General features: G+C 45.0%; 1 protein-coding gene across 3 annotated transcripts in view; it reads left to right on the forward strand.

Annotated features, from left to right (window-relative positions):
* Positions 1-14,844, forward strand: part of JAK1 (Janus kinase 1) — a 63,269-nt gene extending 48,425 nt beyond the window's left edge. For 2 of the 3 annotated variants that reach the window (XM_071749918.1, XM_071749917.1), the window contains exons 8-25: positions 55-234; positions 980-1,137; positions 1,851-1,974; positions 2,919-3,105; positions 4,364-4,470; positions 5,682-5,828; positions 6,685-6,772; positions 7,255-7,382; positions 7,836-7,971; positions 8,359-8,510; positions 9,559-9,709; positions 9,846-9,940; positions 10,165-10,357; positions 10,853-10,977; positions 11,258-11,430; positions 11,954-12,071; positions 12,379-12,489; positions 13,232-14,844. In XM_071749918.1, the coding sequence (XP_071606019.1) occupies positions 55-234; positions 980-1,137; positions 1,851-1,974; positions 2,919-3,105; positions 4,364-4,470; positions 5,682-5,828; positions 6,685-6,772; positions 7,255-7,382; positions 7,836-7,971; positions 8,359-8,510; positions 9,559-9,709; positions 9,846-9,940; positions 10,165-10,357; positions 10,853-10,977; positions 11,258-11,430; positions 11,954-12,071; positions 12,379-12,489; positions 13,232-13,333 (2,475 nt within the window). In that variant the 3' untranslated portion in view covers positions 13,334-14,844. Of the gene's footprint in view, positions 1-54; positions 235-979; positions 1,138-1,850; positions 1,975-2,915; positions 3,106-4,363; positions 4,471-5,681; positions 5,829-6,684; positions 6,773-7,254; positions 7,383-7,835; positions 7,972-8,358; positions 8,511-9,558; positions 9,710-9,845; positions 9,941-10,164; positions 10,358-10,852; positions 10,978-11,257; positions 11,431-11,953; positions 12,072-12,378; positions 12,490-13,231 lie in introns of all 3 variants that reach the window. The other variant, XM_071749916.1, reaches the window with a different exon arrangement.
* Positions 14,845-15,546: the final 702 nt, after the last annotated feature.

The following is a 15,546-nucleotide window of genomic DNA, read 5'->3' on the forward strand; positions in this document are numbered from 1 at the left end:
GCTTAAAACCCCTGGGTTTTACTAGTATATTTTTAATCCAAAATACATTTGCAGTCTGTACAGACAGAGAAGGAGAAGAAGAAAAAAACGGACGGCAAACCCAAAAAGGATGAAGAGAAACAGAAAATCCGAGAAAATTCCTGGAACAATTTCTCCTATTTTCCTGAAATCACCCACATTGTCATCAAGGAGTTTACAACAGTCAGCATTAACAAGCAGGACAACAAACGGATGGTAAGAACCAGACCTGGGGTAGGGTTCCCTCTGCTGGGAAGCCACAGAGGTGTTGGGCAAGGGGCTGGCAGCCTCCTTGAGGGACATTTTCTGACAGGACTCTGAAGAACAGTGAAATGTGCTGTCCCCAGAGTGCCCTCAGGTGCAGGAGGGTTGGTTTGGAGAGCAGCAAGTAGGTGAGCAGAGGTGCTTGTGTCTGGTGGGCTCCTTGCTGCAATTCTCAGCCTTCATCTGTTCAGCTTGGGACAGCCAAAAGCTGCATCAGCACAGAGGAGCTCAGGAAGGGTGGCAGAGAGGAGACAACTGAGAGAGGAGCTGGAGGGAAGGGGAGGGTTGGTTTATTAATACCCAATTTTTGTGTCCTCTGGTTCTTCTTGCTGTGGGCTGCCAGCTGTTGGAGTTTGGAAGGAGTTGCCAGGGTGCCCTTGGTTTCAAGCCCAATGTGACTGCCCCAGTCCTGAATTTCTGGAGGTTCAGAGAGCCTGGTGGAAGAGTTTTCCTTACAGATCTCCTGTGGGATTACAGGAAAACACCAAGCAGCTGGAGAATGGAAGTTTCTAGCCAGTAGTGAGTGAGGAGAGTAGAGAATGGGCAGTGTTGGCTTCCTAAAAATGTTTTCTTTCCTGTCACAGCTTTCAGGTTGCATTTTAGCCACTCCATGCAGAAATGGTTGGATATTAAAACACTCTTTAAATATTTTAACAAAACTGGAAGCCTTCTTGCCTGAAATCTCCTTTTGTTGTAGGAATTGAAGCTCTCCTCCCACGATGAGGCCCTGTCCTTTGCATCACTGATAGATGGCTACTTCAGGCTTACAGCAGATGCCCACCATTACCTCTGCACAGATGTGGCTCCTCCCCTGATTGAGCACAACATAAAAAATGGGTGCCACGGGCCCATTTGGTCAGTAAAATATTTGTTTTTATGTTTTCCACTTGAAAAATCAGTCTCCAGTAGGGCTGCAGATTGAATGCATTGAGGAAATCTGACACTGGGAGGGTTGGTGGTTAACAAATGGTTGTAGAACAACTTATTTTTTTTTGGTGGTTATGTGGAAAAAACGTTACTTTCACTCCACATCAAGTTGCTGATCTGTAAAGCCAGGGTTCCCTCACAACAGGAGGGTTTTGAGGCTTAGTTCAGTAACAGCTGTAAGGATTCAGCTGAACAGATGGGAATATTGTGGGCAAACAAACTTGAACTGTATCTACACTGACCCTGGGAGCCTTTGGGTTTTTTTTAAGTAGCTGCAGGAATTATTTTCCCTTTTTGGCTCTTCCTTTTTTGTGACATGCAGAAAAGGGAGAATTTATGGTGTGTGCTGTGTTGGATGCAGAATTTCCCCACCAAGCATCCTAAGAGCTTAATACAATTTTCTTCTGCTTTTTTTGCAGCTAAATGTGAGCCTGGGTAATGCCCACAGAGCATGTTTTGATGGTGATGATAATAACAGTAATAATAATGATGATGATAATAATAATAATAATAATTCTAAGTTGCTGTTACACATTTGTGTTCCAAATACCAGCTTACTCTCCTGTGTAGTTCCTGCTGATAGATTCTGGATGCAGCTGCTCATTCCTTGCTGTTCCTCTTTGGCTCTTTGACTCTTGCAGCACAGAATATGCCATCAACAAGCTGCGACAGGAGGGCAATGAAGCAGGGATGTACGTGCTGAGGTGGAGCTGCACCAACTTCAACCACATTCTCATGACAGTGACTTGTTGTGAAGACTCTGAGGTACATCAGCTGTGACATGCCCAGCAGTCACCCACAGACAGCTCCCTGGCACCCCTTGCTGCTCTCTAGGGCCATCACCCTCAGCTTTCTTTGGAAGCTGATGCAGCAAAGGGTAAATTTAATGAAATTCAACAAGGCCCAGTGGGGAGTATCTGGGAAAGAACAACCCAGAGTGCCAGTAGAGGTTGGGGAGCAGCACAGGGGAAAGGGAGCTGGGAGTTCTGGGGACAGGAGGATGAGCAGGAGCCAGCAGTGTGTGGCCTTGTGGCTGATGGCACCTGGGGTGCATCAGAAAGGGGTGGTCAGGAGGTTGAGAGGTTTTCCTCCCACTCTGCTCTGCCACATCTGGAATATTGTGTGCAGTATGTGTGTTCCAGAAGGACAGGGAGCTGCTTGGGAGAGTCCAACAGAACCACAAAGAGGATGAAGGGTGTGGAACATCTCCTGGTGAGGAAAGGCTGAGGGGTGACCTCAGTAATGTTTATAGATAAGGAAAGGGGTGAATGCCAGGAGGATGGATCCTGGCTCTGCTCAGTGATGTCCAGTGACAGGACATCAGCTGACTTGCTTTGTTCTCACAAACCCAATACTAGCAGAAAAAAAAAAAATGAACTCTTTTCCTTGTCTCAGGAAAAAAAAAAAGTGGATAGAATCAGTGATGAGGTCAGGGAGAGACATTTTAAACAGGAAATAACAAAATGATGAATAAAAAAAACCCCTCTCAGAAATAAAAGCTGTCTCTTAGCACTGATATTTGGTCATCTTCTGCATGACCAACACTGATTAGGGGACCTCAGCTTAGGACCAAGTGATGAACTGGTCCCACATCTCATTTCAAAGCTTTGGGGGAGCTTTTATGGCTTTACAAACATTCTTTCAACTTGAACAATCGGTATTTTCTTTTCTTTCTTTTTTTTTTTTTCCCTTCTCCCTGGTAATAGCAGATGATAAATAATTCAGTCCAGTACAAGAACTTCCAGATTGATGTGAAGAAAGGTGGGTACTTCCTGCATGGTTCAAACAAGCCTTTCTCATCCTTAAAAGAGCTGATGGATCACCTGAAAGGACAGATACTTCGGACAGACAACATAAGCTTTACACTCAAGAGGTGCTGCCAGCCCAAACCCAGAGGTAATTTTACCCTTTATGAGAAGCAGCAACTTTTTTTGTTGAAAGGAAACAAACTCCAGCAAGAGGAGGCATTCACAGAGTCTTTGGTTTGTTCTGTATTCTTGAGTGAAGCTTTTTTGTCACTTAAAAAGTGGTATATAAGATTTTTCCTCGTTCATGGAGGGGGAATCTTGTCAGCCAGCAAAGTTTTAGGATTTCCTTTTAATGTCACAAGCTCAGCACTGGATGCTCAGGGTGCCTTCTCCTGAGCCTTGTTTGTGTGAACTTCTCAAACAGGACTGAGAAAAGTTCTGGTTTCCCTTTCTGATGCCCCTGAGCTGCTGGCCCTGCAGCCTCCAACTCCAGATTTGTTTAAAAAGAAAATGTTTAAAAAGAAAAGGTGCCACGAGGTGCCCATCTGCAGCAGAGCAGGGACCATAGAAGGTCCCTTCCTCTTCTCCACCAGGTCACATCTGCCTGGTGGTGCCACCATGCATCCCACTGAGTTCCTCCAAGAAAGGGGGGGCTGCAGCCTGCAGTGGGGCCATGGCAACCTCTGCTTTGAAGCTTTTTTGCTTTCTGAGCTTTGGTGACTCTCTTGGTTGGCTGGGAAGTGGGAGTGTTTGGAGGTGAGGTGTGTGTGCAAGAGGAAACACAGCAGTGTGGTTGTGTCAGTCAGATAATGGTTTCCTGGAAGAAGCAGGGGAATAACTGAGCAACAGTCATTACCTGCTCCTCCTGAGACTTTTAGAGGGTGCTCTGCATGGACACTGAGCTTGTCCCTGCTTTTGGAGAACTTTGGGAACTGATTGCAGTTTGACAGCTGGAGTTGGAACAAACTGTGCAGGTGACAGAGCTGCCCACCCACTTTGGCTTTTCACTGGCATTACCATGAGACCCAGTGCCTCTGTTACCATTTTTCTTCTTTTTTTTTTTTTTCTTTTTGCATCTGTTTATTTACTTGGTTGTTCACAAATAACTGAATGGTCAGTCCTGGGTATCTGTGCAGCAAACACTGTTGGCTTTTAACAGCAGCCCCAGTATGGGTCATATGAACACTGTATATATCATATAAAATATAAAATATGCAGCTCTGCTGTAATCTGTTGAATGACAGAGTAGAAGTTACTTGAGCAGAAGTTAAGTCAAAGTTTCCTCCTCATTCATGTTGGGGATTTACCTTGCAGTGAGCACACCCAGCAGTGTTACTGACTGAGAAGGAAGAATGCACTTCTTTTGGGAAGATCTTTAAGAACAATTTCTCTCACTTCCCTTCCAGAAATCTCCAACTTGCTCGTTGCAACCAAGAAGGCACAGGAGTGGCAGCCTGTGGATCACCTGGGGCAGCTGAGTTTCCATCTGATCCTCAAGGATGGGATCACACAGGTGGGTTGCTGCTGAAAGGGCTTGCTTAGAACCAGAGAACTTTCTCTGATTCTGTGAAGTGGGACTTTGACCAGCACAGGGCAGGTCAGATCACCTCACCCCATTTGGGTGGGTTCTTCCAGTTCTCCTCAGCAAAACTTCATCTGACTCTTTATTTATATTAAAGATTTACTGGATTATTTCAGAATCCAAACCTTTATGTGTCGTGTGGAAAAAGCAGCTTGGCAGGAATCTCTTTCACTAAATACAGAAGTCAAATTGATATTTGAGCCATTTTCTAATGGCTGTGGGAAGAGGTGGCTGCTGAGGTCATTCCTAAAAGTTGTGGAAGTCTTAAGAGCTGCTTTTCCAAGCTGTTTGTTGTTTTATTTTTTTGCTAAATTGTCTTTTAAAACCTGCCATAGCAGTGAAACAGGCAACCTGAGGTTTAAGATACTATAATTTAAAAAAAAGGGTGAAGTATTCAAGCTCTGAAGAGTCTTTGCATTCAAAATGTTGTGTTCCAGACTGATTAGCACCCAAATTTTCTGGCAGCTGTTTTCAGTTGAATAAAGTTAAAAAAAGAATCCACAGTGGCTTAAATGCACAAATCACATTGAATGTTTCTAAAAGACCTGAGCTCTTAAATCATGCAGCTAAGCTGCTTCAGTGAAATAAAAAGTTTTTGTTTTTTGTTTTTTTTTTTAATTACATCACTGATCAGGGAGAACAGCTATAGATGATTTAGTTGTTATTTGATTGGTATATTTGCAATTAGTGTGCAGGCTTCCTGGAAAAATATCCCCTCTGTTATTTAGGAGGAAATTGCTTCCCCAAACAAAGTGTTCCCTTGAAGTATTATTTCCTCCAACTTTTGGAAACACATTAAAGTTTGCCTCAATAGCAGCTTATTGTAAACAAGAGGCCTGTCATTATTTACTCATTTGGTGTTTAGTCTAAAAAAGTTAAATCACACTCAGATCTGTTGGATGCAGAATCCCTTTAATGCCAAATAAATTCCCAGTGGTGAGTGTGCTCAGAGAAACCACTCCAGCTGGGGAGCCTGTCATGGGTTTCTCACTGGAATAATTTTAAATCTCTGTGTAGATGAAGTGGAGAGCTAAGCCCAGCTCAGAGTTGAAGAATGGGGGGTAGAGAGAAATATTTCAGTAAATCTCTGCTTGTTTGCTTCATGTTCTGCTTTGAAAAACACCTGGTGTGTCCTGTCTCAGGGAGAACATCTTGGAAGAGGGACGAGGACACAGATCTATGCTGGGATTCTCAACTACAAAGATGATGAGAATGAAGGGAATCAGCATGAAAAGGAGATTAAAGTCCTCCTCAAAGTCTTGGACCCCAGCCACAGAGACATTTCTTTGGCAAGTTCTTTCCTTTTTGTCTGTTGTAGTACAAGCACAGGGGATCCCAATTCTGGGCATGGTTAATTCTGAAAAGCCTTTAAAAAGGGGGATGTGCCTATAGGAGGGGAATGGGGTGGTGCTGAAGGTGTTTCTCACTGTTTGAGGCAGACAAAGCCCTGGCTGATCAGGACTTGGGAGATACTTGGTTTCTTATTCTGCATTTTGCATAATCATCTCCTAGGAAGAGGGTAATGCTGCACAGGAGGTGATGCCAAGACCTAACCCTCCACTGCCTTGTTCCTACAGTGGTTGACACATCCTTGGCACTGGTGGCCCTTTATCCTGCTGGAAAACATAGGGATCTTTTCCAACTCATGGAATTGTGGAATGTCAAGGTGGAAGGGACCTCCAGGATCATCTGGTCCAACCCTTCTAATATTATTATTGATGTGAGATGTCTCAGCACCCACTGAGCTGAGATTAAAACTTTCCAAAGTGGGGGAATCCACCACCTCCCCTGGAGACCATTCCAGTGTCCGACTGTCCTCATGGGGAAAAATTTTCCTCTTGTGTCCAATGGGAATCTCCACAGGATCAACTTGTGCCCATTGCCCCTTGTCTTGTCCAGGGGACTTCTTGTCAGCAGGGACTCTGCAGCTGCTTTGTAGCCCCCTTTAAGCACAGGAACATGGCCATAAGGTCTCCCTTAAGCCTCCTCCTCTCAGGGCTGAACGATCCCAGGTTTCTCAGCTTCTCCTCAGGTGCTCCAGTCCTCTGATCATCAAATGGTGGTGATCCTTGCTGCTTTGTAGTTGCTAAATGACTGTAGCAATGCCTGGCAGTTCAATGGTTGCTGTTTTTCCCTTCCTCACAGGCCTTCTTTGAAACAGCAAGCCTGATGAGTCAGGTGTCCCACAAGCACATCGTCCCCCTCCATGGAGTTTGTGTCCGGGACGTGGAAAGTGAGTAGAGCCACCACCTCCTGGCAAGTGCTGGGGGCTCAGTGGGGACATTCTGTGGTGGCAGGGGTGGGCATGGGCTTGGCTCCTGCTGCCTCTTGCTTTGTCACTGCAACCAGAAGTGGGATTGGAGCAGCAAAGCAGCTGCAAAGCCCTTTCTGCCAGCAAGATTTCCCTCCCGGTGCTGTCTGTGAGTTGGAGTGGTGGCTCCTGCTCATGTCAGTACAAACCAACCTTCTCTCAGAAGGGAGTTCCACTCTGCCTGCTGGTGTTTGGAACACTTTGCTCAGGGTTTACTCTTCATTTACTACACAGAGCTGCTCCTCTCAGCCTTTTCATTTAGCCAAAATAAACTTTTGAGGAAGGTGAAACAAAGACATCACTCCAAGCACCTTGCCTGGGGAGCAGGGAAGGAGTAACCAGCCTGACAGGCTGCTCCAGGCAGCAGTTTTTGCAGTACTGACTTGCTGCCCCTGACTTTGCAGATATCATGGTTGAAGAGTTTGTTGAATTTGGGCCTCTGGATCTGTTCATGCATCGCAAGAGTGAACTCCTGACAACTCCTTGGAAATTCAAAGTCGCCAAGCAGCTTGCAAGTGCTCTCAGCTACTTGGTAAGAGCTTGACAAAATTCTTCCCTCTGCAGCTCCCGCAGCCCAAAGCTGCAGAGGTTTCACTTGTCTCAGTAACCAACACGTTTCCTTTCTCAGGTGGGACTGTGCAGTGCAGGGGATATTCTTTTTCTGTTTGTTATTTTGGTTTAAATAAGGAGAGAAACTCCCAGGGAAGGTGATGAGTTCTTTTTTTTAATTACAAGCTTTGTGCTTGCATTTCCCACCAGTTTCTGTATGTGCCTCTGGAAAAGGAACATAATGTTGATCTTTTTTTCCAAAATGCATCAGCTCTGCAAATATTTAAGCATGAACAGGATGTTTCCCTACTCTCCCTTACCCTGTTTTTCTCTAGGATTGGGATGTCAACTTGGAGCCTTTTCCAGATGTATCAGAGCCCTGGCAGGGGGTTGCTGCCTGCCTGCACTCACCATTCTTTTCCTCTCTTTTCTGCAGGAGGATAAGGATTTGGTGCATGGAAATGTGTGTACTAAAAACATCCTCCTGGCCAGAGAGGGAATTGACACAGAGTATGGGCCTTTCATAAAGCTGAGTGACCCAGGGATACCAATAACTCTGCTGTCCAGGCAAGGTATGGTACAGGAGGCAGAGTCCTCTCCTCGGGGTGGTGGGGAAGGGGAAAGGAAAAAATATCATTTAGACCAGCCAGAACTGGCTCTAGAGTAGAAATAACCAGCTTCCATCCATCTGAAAACTACATGGAGGTAAGGGAGAGTTGCTGACAGTGCTTGTATTAATTTCTCACTAGTAACTCATGTTAGGTTTAGTGAGACAGGACAGGAGGAATCTCAGTATCTGGAGAGCATGAGGCAGGAGCAAAAGCCACAGAAATTTCTTTGAGAATTGAGATTTTCTTGAAACTGGACAAATGCTGCAGCTTTAGTTTATGTAGAAGGCTGGATTATTTTAGTCCTTTTATATAAACTCCCAACTGCTTTGATCCTGTGTTTCACCTCAGAATGTGTTGAGAGAATCCCCTGGATTGCACCTGAGTGTGTTGAGGACTCCAAGAATTTAAGCATTGCAGCAGACAAGTGGAGTTTTGGGACCACCCTGTGGGAAATCTGCTACAATGGGGAAACCCCCCTGAAGGACAAGACCTTAGCAGAGGTATGGACACCATGACCTAAACTTAACCTTGGCATCTCTGACACAGCCTCCTCAGCACCTCAGTTTCTTGTACCCAATCTGAGCTGCTTTCAGCTGATGTGGATCAGGGACTGACCCATCTCAGCTGGCACTGCTCACAGAACCCAGAATGGTTTGGGTTGGAAGGGACCCCAAGGTTCAGCCATTCCCAACCCCCTGCCATGGTCAGGGACACCTCCCCCAGCCCAGGGTGCTCCAAGCCCCATCCAACCTTCAGCACTGCCAGGGATGGGGCATTTCCCATCTCTCTGGGCAACTGGGGACAATGTTTCACCACCCTCGAGGTAAAAAATTTCTTTAAAAGCAGCTGAGTTCTGTTCTTGTTTCTTTTGGACATTGGTTCAGAACTGCTCTCTTGTGGGACACCATTAGTGTTCCCTCTGAAATCCAAGAATTTAAATAACTCTTGTTCTGCCTTGCTGCTGCCCCTCAGCACACGTTCCAGATGTGCTTCTGCTCTCTTGAAGTTTGGCTGTGTTGGGAAAGGGGATGGAGCAAGGCAGCTGCTGCTCCTCTGAAGGAAATGACTGAGTTCTTGAGTCACTGCCTGAGTTGTTTTGAACAGGAGGTAGCTGAGAGGAACTCACTGCCCTGGCTACATTCTGCTTCCTGCATGTGGCAGGCAGCCTGGGGTAGTTCTGCAGAGCTTCAAAAAATGCCCAAGCCCCCCTCATCCCATCTGCCCCCAGACTGGTGCCTTCTGGGGGGGGGGTGTGGAGAGCAGGTTGGGTCCTTGGCAAGGGTAGGGAAATAACTTCTGAAAGGTGAAATCTCCAGCACACTGTAAGAACTTCTTGTGTTTTAAGTGGTTCCTCCAAGTTCCACCAGATTCAGCACAATCCTAATTCTCTACTGGTGGGTGATGGTTTGGAGTCACTGCTGGGAAGGGCGATTCCCTTGGCAGAGTTATGAGAAAATTCCCAGTGAGCTAAGGATCTGACAGCCCCATCTTCTGAGAAGTTAAAAAAAGCTGGAGCTCACTCAAGGAGTTTCCATTTGCACCTTGCAGAAGGAGAGGTTCTACGAGGGGCACTTTGTGCTGGCGACGCCGTCGTGCAAGGAGCTGGCGGACCTGATGAAACAGTGCATGAACTATGACCCCCACCAGAGACCCTTCTTCAGAGCCATCATGAGGGACATCAACAAACTGGAGGAACAAAGTAAGGCCCGTGTGGCAACGTGGATAGAAACACCCAGGGGAAGGCTGGAAGGAGCAAGGATGCCTTGAAGGGTCAAGCCCGAGGTGTCCTGGCAGCAGGGATCTGCCTGACCCACGGCTTCTTTTCCCACTCCCAGATCCTGATATTGTCTCTGAGAAGAAGCCCTGCACAGAGGTTGATCCCACACTCTTTGAAAAAAGATTCTTGAAGAGGATCCGTGATTTGGGAGAGGTGAGAGGAACTTCAGACCCTGGCAGCAGCCGAGTGTGGGGTGGGTGTGTGCACACAGCTCCCTCTGGGGGCTCTCTGGGTGCCAACAGGAAGATGTAAATCCTAAAATCCTAAATACCCACACCAGGGTGTCAGTGATGCTGTGGTCAGTCAGTGCTCTGTTAAATGTTGTTCTCTGTTTTGTTCTTTGCTTTTTTTTTTTTGTTTTGTATTTTTTTTTTTAGGGCCACTTTGGCAAGGTTGAACTCTGCCGGTATGACCCAGAGGGTGACAATACTGGGGAGCAAGTGGCAGTGAAATCTCTAAAGCCAGAGAGTGGGGGGAATCACATTGCTGATCTCAAGAAGGAAATAGAAATCCTGAGGAATCTTTACCATGAGAACATTGTGAAGTACAAGGGGATTTGCACAGAGGATGGTAAGTTGTCATGTAGGAGATGGAAAGTGTACACCAGAAGCATAAGGGTTTTCCTACCAAAATGAAGTATTTTAAAAAGCAAAGCAGTTCAGTCTCATGGGCTTAGATCTCTTTCTTCAAGGAAAAAGAAGCAATTTATCTCTGAAACCCATTTTTGTGCTTGGCTGACCTGGATGTCAGCAGCGTGGTGGTTGTTCTCACCAAACCCATCCAAAGCAACAATCACCTGGGGTGGCTGTGACCACTGCAGCCAGGGCAGAACCCCAGAGCCCCAGGGGTCATTATAGAAGCAAAAAAAAAAACCTTTAAGCCAATATTTTAAGACTTTTTTTAAGACATCAGTGACTGATGGTGGGAGCTTGCCCACAGTCTGGCCATGGCCATGGGATGTCCTGACAGATGCTGCCTGTCCTGTGGGCTCAGACAGAAGTTATTGGTGTTGATGAGGTGGGAAGGGGGATGTGTCTGCAAATGAAACCCCTGCTCTGGTTTTAGGAGGAAGTGGGATTAAACTCATCATGGAATTCCTTCCTTCTGGGAGCCTGAAGGAGTACCTGCCCCGGAACAAGAACAAAATTAATCTCAAACAGCTTCTCAGATATGCAGTTCAGATCTGCAGGGTGAGTGCACCAGAGCCATCCTGCAGTTTAATATTTAATTTAATAGGGGGAGAGGGGAGGAACAAACCAAGGAGCAAATTCTCCTTGCTCTGTCCCCAGGGACCTGACTCCTAGAGCAGTCTCTCCCATGCTTCAGGTGCTACCAGCACAAAGGGAGTGGTGACCAAGTTGTGGAAAGGTCACCAGGAGAAGTTGTTCCTCCTGGAAAAGAATTTGAAGTCCTAGGAGGGAGGAAGTGAAGTATTGGAGAAAGTGGTGTCAGAGCTTTCTTCTCTCCTAGGGAATGGACTATTTGGGCTCCTGTCAGTATGTGCACCGTGACCTGGCAGCAAGAAATGTCCTGGTTGAAAGTGAGAACAGGGTGAAGATTGGGGACTTTGGGCTCACCAAAGCCATCGAGACAGATAAGGAGTACTACACTGTCAAGGATGACCTCGACAGCCCTGTGTTTTGGTAGGAACTGAAATCTCCTTTTCTTTCAACAAACTGTGCAGCAGAATAACTGCTCTGTCCCCACAGGCTTAGGCATTTATGCTTCTTAAAGATTTCTCCCTGTTTGGGCAAGAGGCCTAAATAAAGACACAACATCAGAGGCCTAAATAAAGAGAGGAGCCAGGAGGAGGCACCTGGCAGACTCTGTGTGTCCACTCCTGTGCTCTTTCTTCCTGCACTTCATGATACATTTTCCCACCTTTTTTTCTTTTGCTTTTTGTATCCTTTTGCTTTTTGTATCCTTTTGCTTTTTGTATCCTTTTGCTTTTTGTATCCTTTTGCTTTTTGTACCCTTCTTTTGCCTTTTGTATCCTTTGTAGAACACTTGTGCTTTATTTACTATTTTTGTGGTACTGATCATTTATATACAGGGACTCAAGAAATGCAGAAGGAGCCTCTTTTCTTTGCTCCCTTCACACACATCTGGGTTGTCTGGGTAGATCTGTGTGACTCTGAGTTTAATGCTCTCCCCTTGTGTCTCCAGGTATGCTCCAGAGTGCTTGGTGCAGAGTAAATTCTACATTGCCTCAGATGTGTGGTCATTTGGGGTGACACTGTATGAACTGCTCACCTACTGTGATTCAGAGTCCAGTCCCATGGCAGTAAGTGGTGGGGGAAGAAAAAGATTTACCATATTTAAAAAAAAAATTTAAAAATCTATTCTTTTTGGAACCAAGAGGTGAAATTGATCTCTGCATCTTCCCAAACCAACCTTGGTGTTGTGTTACAGCTCAGCTGTGTCCTGGGGAGGGTATGAACACTACAAGCAGTTTACTACCACAAGTACACAGTGTGTGGTGTCTGCACACCCTGCTTATTTTTTCATTTTGAGCTCCAGATGTTCACAGCCAAAGGCTCTGGGTTTGTACTGGGTCAGAGGGTGCAGCCCTGACTCTGCTCTTTCCACAGGAATTCCTGAAAATGATCGGCCCCACGCAGGGCCAGATGACGGTGGCGCGGTTGGTGCGTGTCCTGCAGGAGGGCAAACGTTTGCCACGGCCACCCAACTGCCCAGAGGAGGTAAGGGATGGGGTGGCAGTGCCCTGCATCAAAAGAACCCAATTCTGCATCAAAAAAAACCCCAAAACCCAAAAAAAAAAACCCCTCCCCCCAAAAAAACCCCTTATGGAGATGGTCGGTAGATGAAGGGGGCTACAGGAAAGCTGGGGAGGGGGTGTTCACCTGAGGCAGTGACAGGACAAGGGGTGATGGGTTTAAACTGAAAGAGGGGAGATTTAGGTTAGATTTTAGGGTAGTAAGACACTGGAATAGGTTGCCCAGGGAGGTTGTTGATGCCCCTTCCCTAGAAATGTTTAAATCCAGGTTGGATGAAGCCTTCTGCACCCTGGGCTGGTGGGAGGTGTCCCTGCCCATGCTGGGGGTTGGATCTTGATGAGCTTTAAGGTCCTTTCCAACCCAAACCATTCTGGGATTCTCTACATTACCAACCCCACACCTTTGGGGTTGAATAGGCCAGGCTCATTTTTGTAGGGAAACCTTCAGGCATTGCTATTATAAAGGAATTTCTAAGTCTTTTCAGCATGAATTTGAAATCCTTTGGGATGTTGACATTCCCAAGGTCACAACATCCCCTCAGAATCTTTCTGATCTTGGAAAGCTGAACAGGCAGCACCCCGGCCTCATTGTGAGCAAAACCTGAGGCAGTTTCATAGCAGTGAGACTCAGCTTTTCCTTACTTTTACTTGAAAACCAAGTGAAATGTTCCTCACAGCCTTAAAATCTCTCTCTCTGTTGTTGTTAGGTGGATCAGCTGATGAGGAAGTGCTGGATACTCAAGCACGATGAGAGGACAACCTTCCACAACCTGATTCAAGGATTTGAAACAATTATGAGTAAAATGTAATTATTTTTTTTTTTATACTGTCAGTACTTTAAATGTGTGGCAAAACAGAAATGCCCAAGGCCTCTTATATATTTTTTTTTAAACTACTGTAATTTGTACTCTGACTGTGCTAATGTCTTCAAAGGATTCTCTTTCCAACAGTTTTCCTTTTTTTTTTTATTTTAAATTTTAGTCAACAGTTGGATCAAATTAATTAAAAGGTATGGCAGAAACAAGAGATTTAACTCTTTTTTTGCTGCCTTACTGCAGGGCAGTTTTATCCTCATCTGATTTTGGTCTTGCCACAATCTGAACTACCCTGATGAATGTGAACTGAGACAGCAGTGTCAAAAAAAAACCAACAAAAACCCAAACTGCTGCAGGTCTCAGTGGAGGCTGCAGCATTTAAAACAAATCTGCTGTGCAGGCTTATTCCTTCAGTGACTCAACCAGTGGACAGAAGAGGGTGTGAGATGGTGATGTCATCATTTTTATGGGGTTTTGAGGGAGGATTAAAAAAAAAAAGTTCACCAAGAAATGGCAGTGGTGTGCACTTAAATTTTAGTAAGGAGGAAAAACCAAGTCTGGCATTAAAAAAAAAAAATCCAGAAAGGCCAAAAATAATTGGTTTGTCCTAACCCGTCTGCAGGGCTGAGATTTTATAAAAAGAACTTGAATATTGTTTTAAAAACAAAACAAAACAAAGCCTGGATCAGCATTTCGTGGAGAATCCCAGTTTCTGGGTAAAGGTTTGGCTTTTCCTCACTCAGGCTCCCCACATGCCCCACTGCCACCCCCTGGTGTAGCTGTGAGCCCTGGGGAAATGTGTCTGGGAAATAAATTCCACACCTTGGAGAGGGAAAAGAGAAGAAAATTCATCTGTGCATGGAGTGTGGGGGAGAAATGTTCCTAAGAATAATGAGGAGCCTGAGCCATGTTCATTGCTTTTAGCACTTGTGGAATGCTGCTCATTGGGCTTAAGATGTTGAATTTTTCAAGACCCATTTTGGCCTTTTTTTTTCTCCTTCTTTTTCCTTGGACTCAACCTGTGCACAGCTGCAGGAGTCACTTACCCCAAGGGAGAGCTGGGGGGGGAGGGTGCCCAACTGGGACCACTTACATTTTATTGTTGGGACCAGATTCAGCATTTCCTGGACACGTTGAGGACACTGCACTCTTCCTTCTGCCACTCCAGCAGGCACTGAGGAGACAGTGGTTTAACTGGAAACCTTTTGCTGACCCAGGGCCTAGAACTTTAGCTGCAAATGTTTTCCCACCACATCTGAATTTTTTATTTGGAAATGCTTTTGAGGTGCATCCTGGAAATAACAGAAAGGTGTCGTGAAATATATAGCTATAAATATATATAAAATTGTAATTATGAGTTGCAACGAGGTCAGATTTATTTTTACAGTATTACTTTTTTGTTTTGTCCCCTGTATGTCACTTAGGAACTTGATTTGAGTCTGTAAGCACTTTGTTACTCTTTATACAAACAAATCTAATAAAAAGATTTTTTTTTTTTTCCTCCACATGCATATTGGTCATTTTAATTTTAAGTTAAACAGAGGAAGATTTTAAAATTTAAACACAGGGTCTTCAAACCAACCTTTCCTTCCATTAAATGATTACTTCAAAGGTAATGCAGAGATTTTTTCCTCCCACAGAAATCCACTTTCCATGTGTACCAACCCTTTATTTTTTTCATTGAAAAGCATTTAACAGGTTGAGAAAGTTGCATATACAAACAGTTTCAACAAAATATTACAAGTGGATGTATTGATACATAGATGTGGAACCCTAGCAAAGCTCTGATAACTCTGGTGCTGTTTGGCCACCTGAATTCAGGTGTGTCCCCCCTCCAGTGCTGAGGGAGGAGGGGGGATTGGGATGGCTCTGTTTAAGTTTTGAAAAAAAAATACATTTCCTGGCCACATCACAAAGCTTGAAAGGCAGAATTTAAGACTTACAAAAAAAAAAAAAAAAAAGTAAATATCAGTATTAAAAAAATGGCTTCAGTATTACCCAGCAAGATTAAGTTAAAAAAAAAGACCTGGGTTCTGCTCAGTGAATTTGCAGCTGGCCTGGCTTTAGCTGTCACAACCATTGATTTCAAAATCAGTTCAGCATTTGCAAATCTGCAGCTGCAAGGATTAGCAGCAGAAAAGAAAGCTTCTTGCCAGAGGTGCTCAGTGAGTAAGCTAAAAAAATTTAAAAATTAAAAAATGGAAACA

This window comes from Heliangelus exortis, chromosome 8 (assembly GCF_036169615.1).
Source record: "Heliangelus exortis chromosome 8, bHelExo1.hap1, whole genome shotgun sequence".
NCBI lineage: Eukaryota > Metazoa > Chordata > Aves > Apodiformes > Trochilidae > Heliangelus > Heliangelus exortis.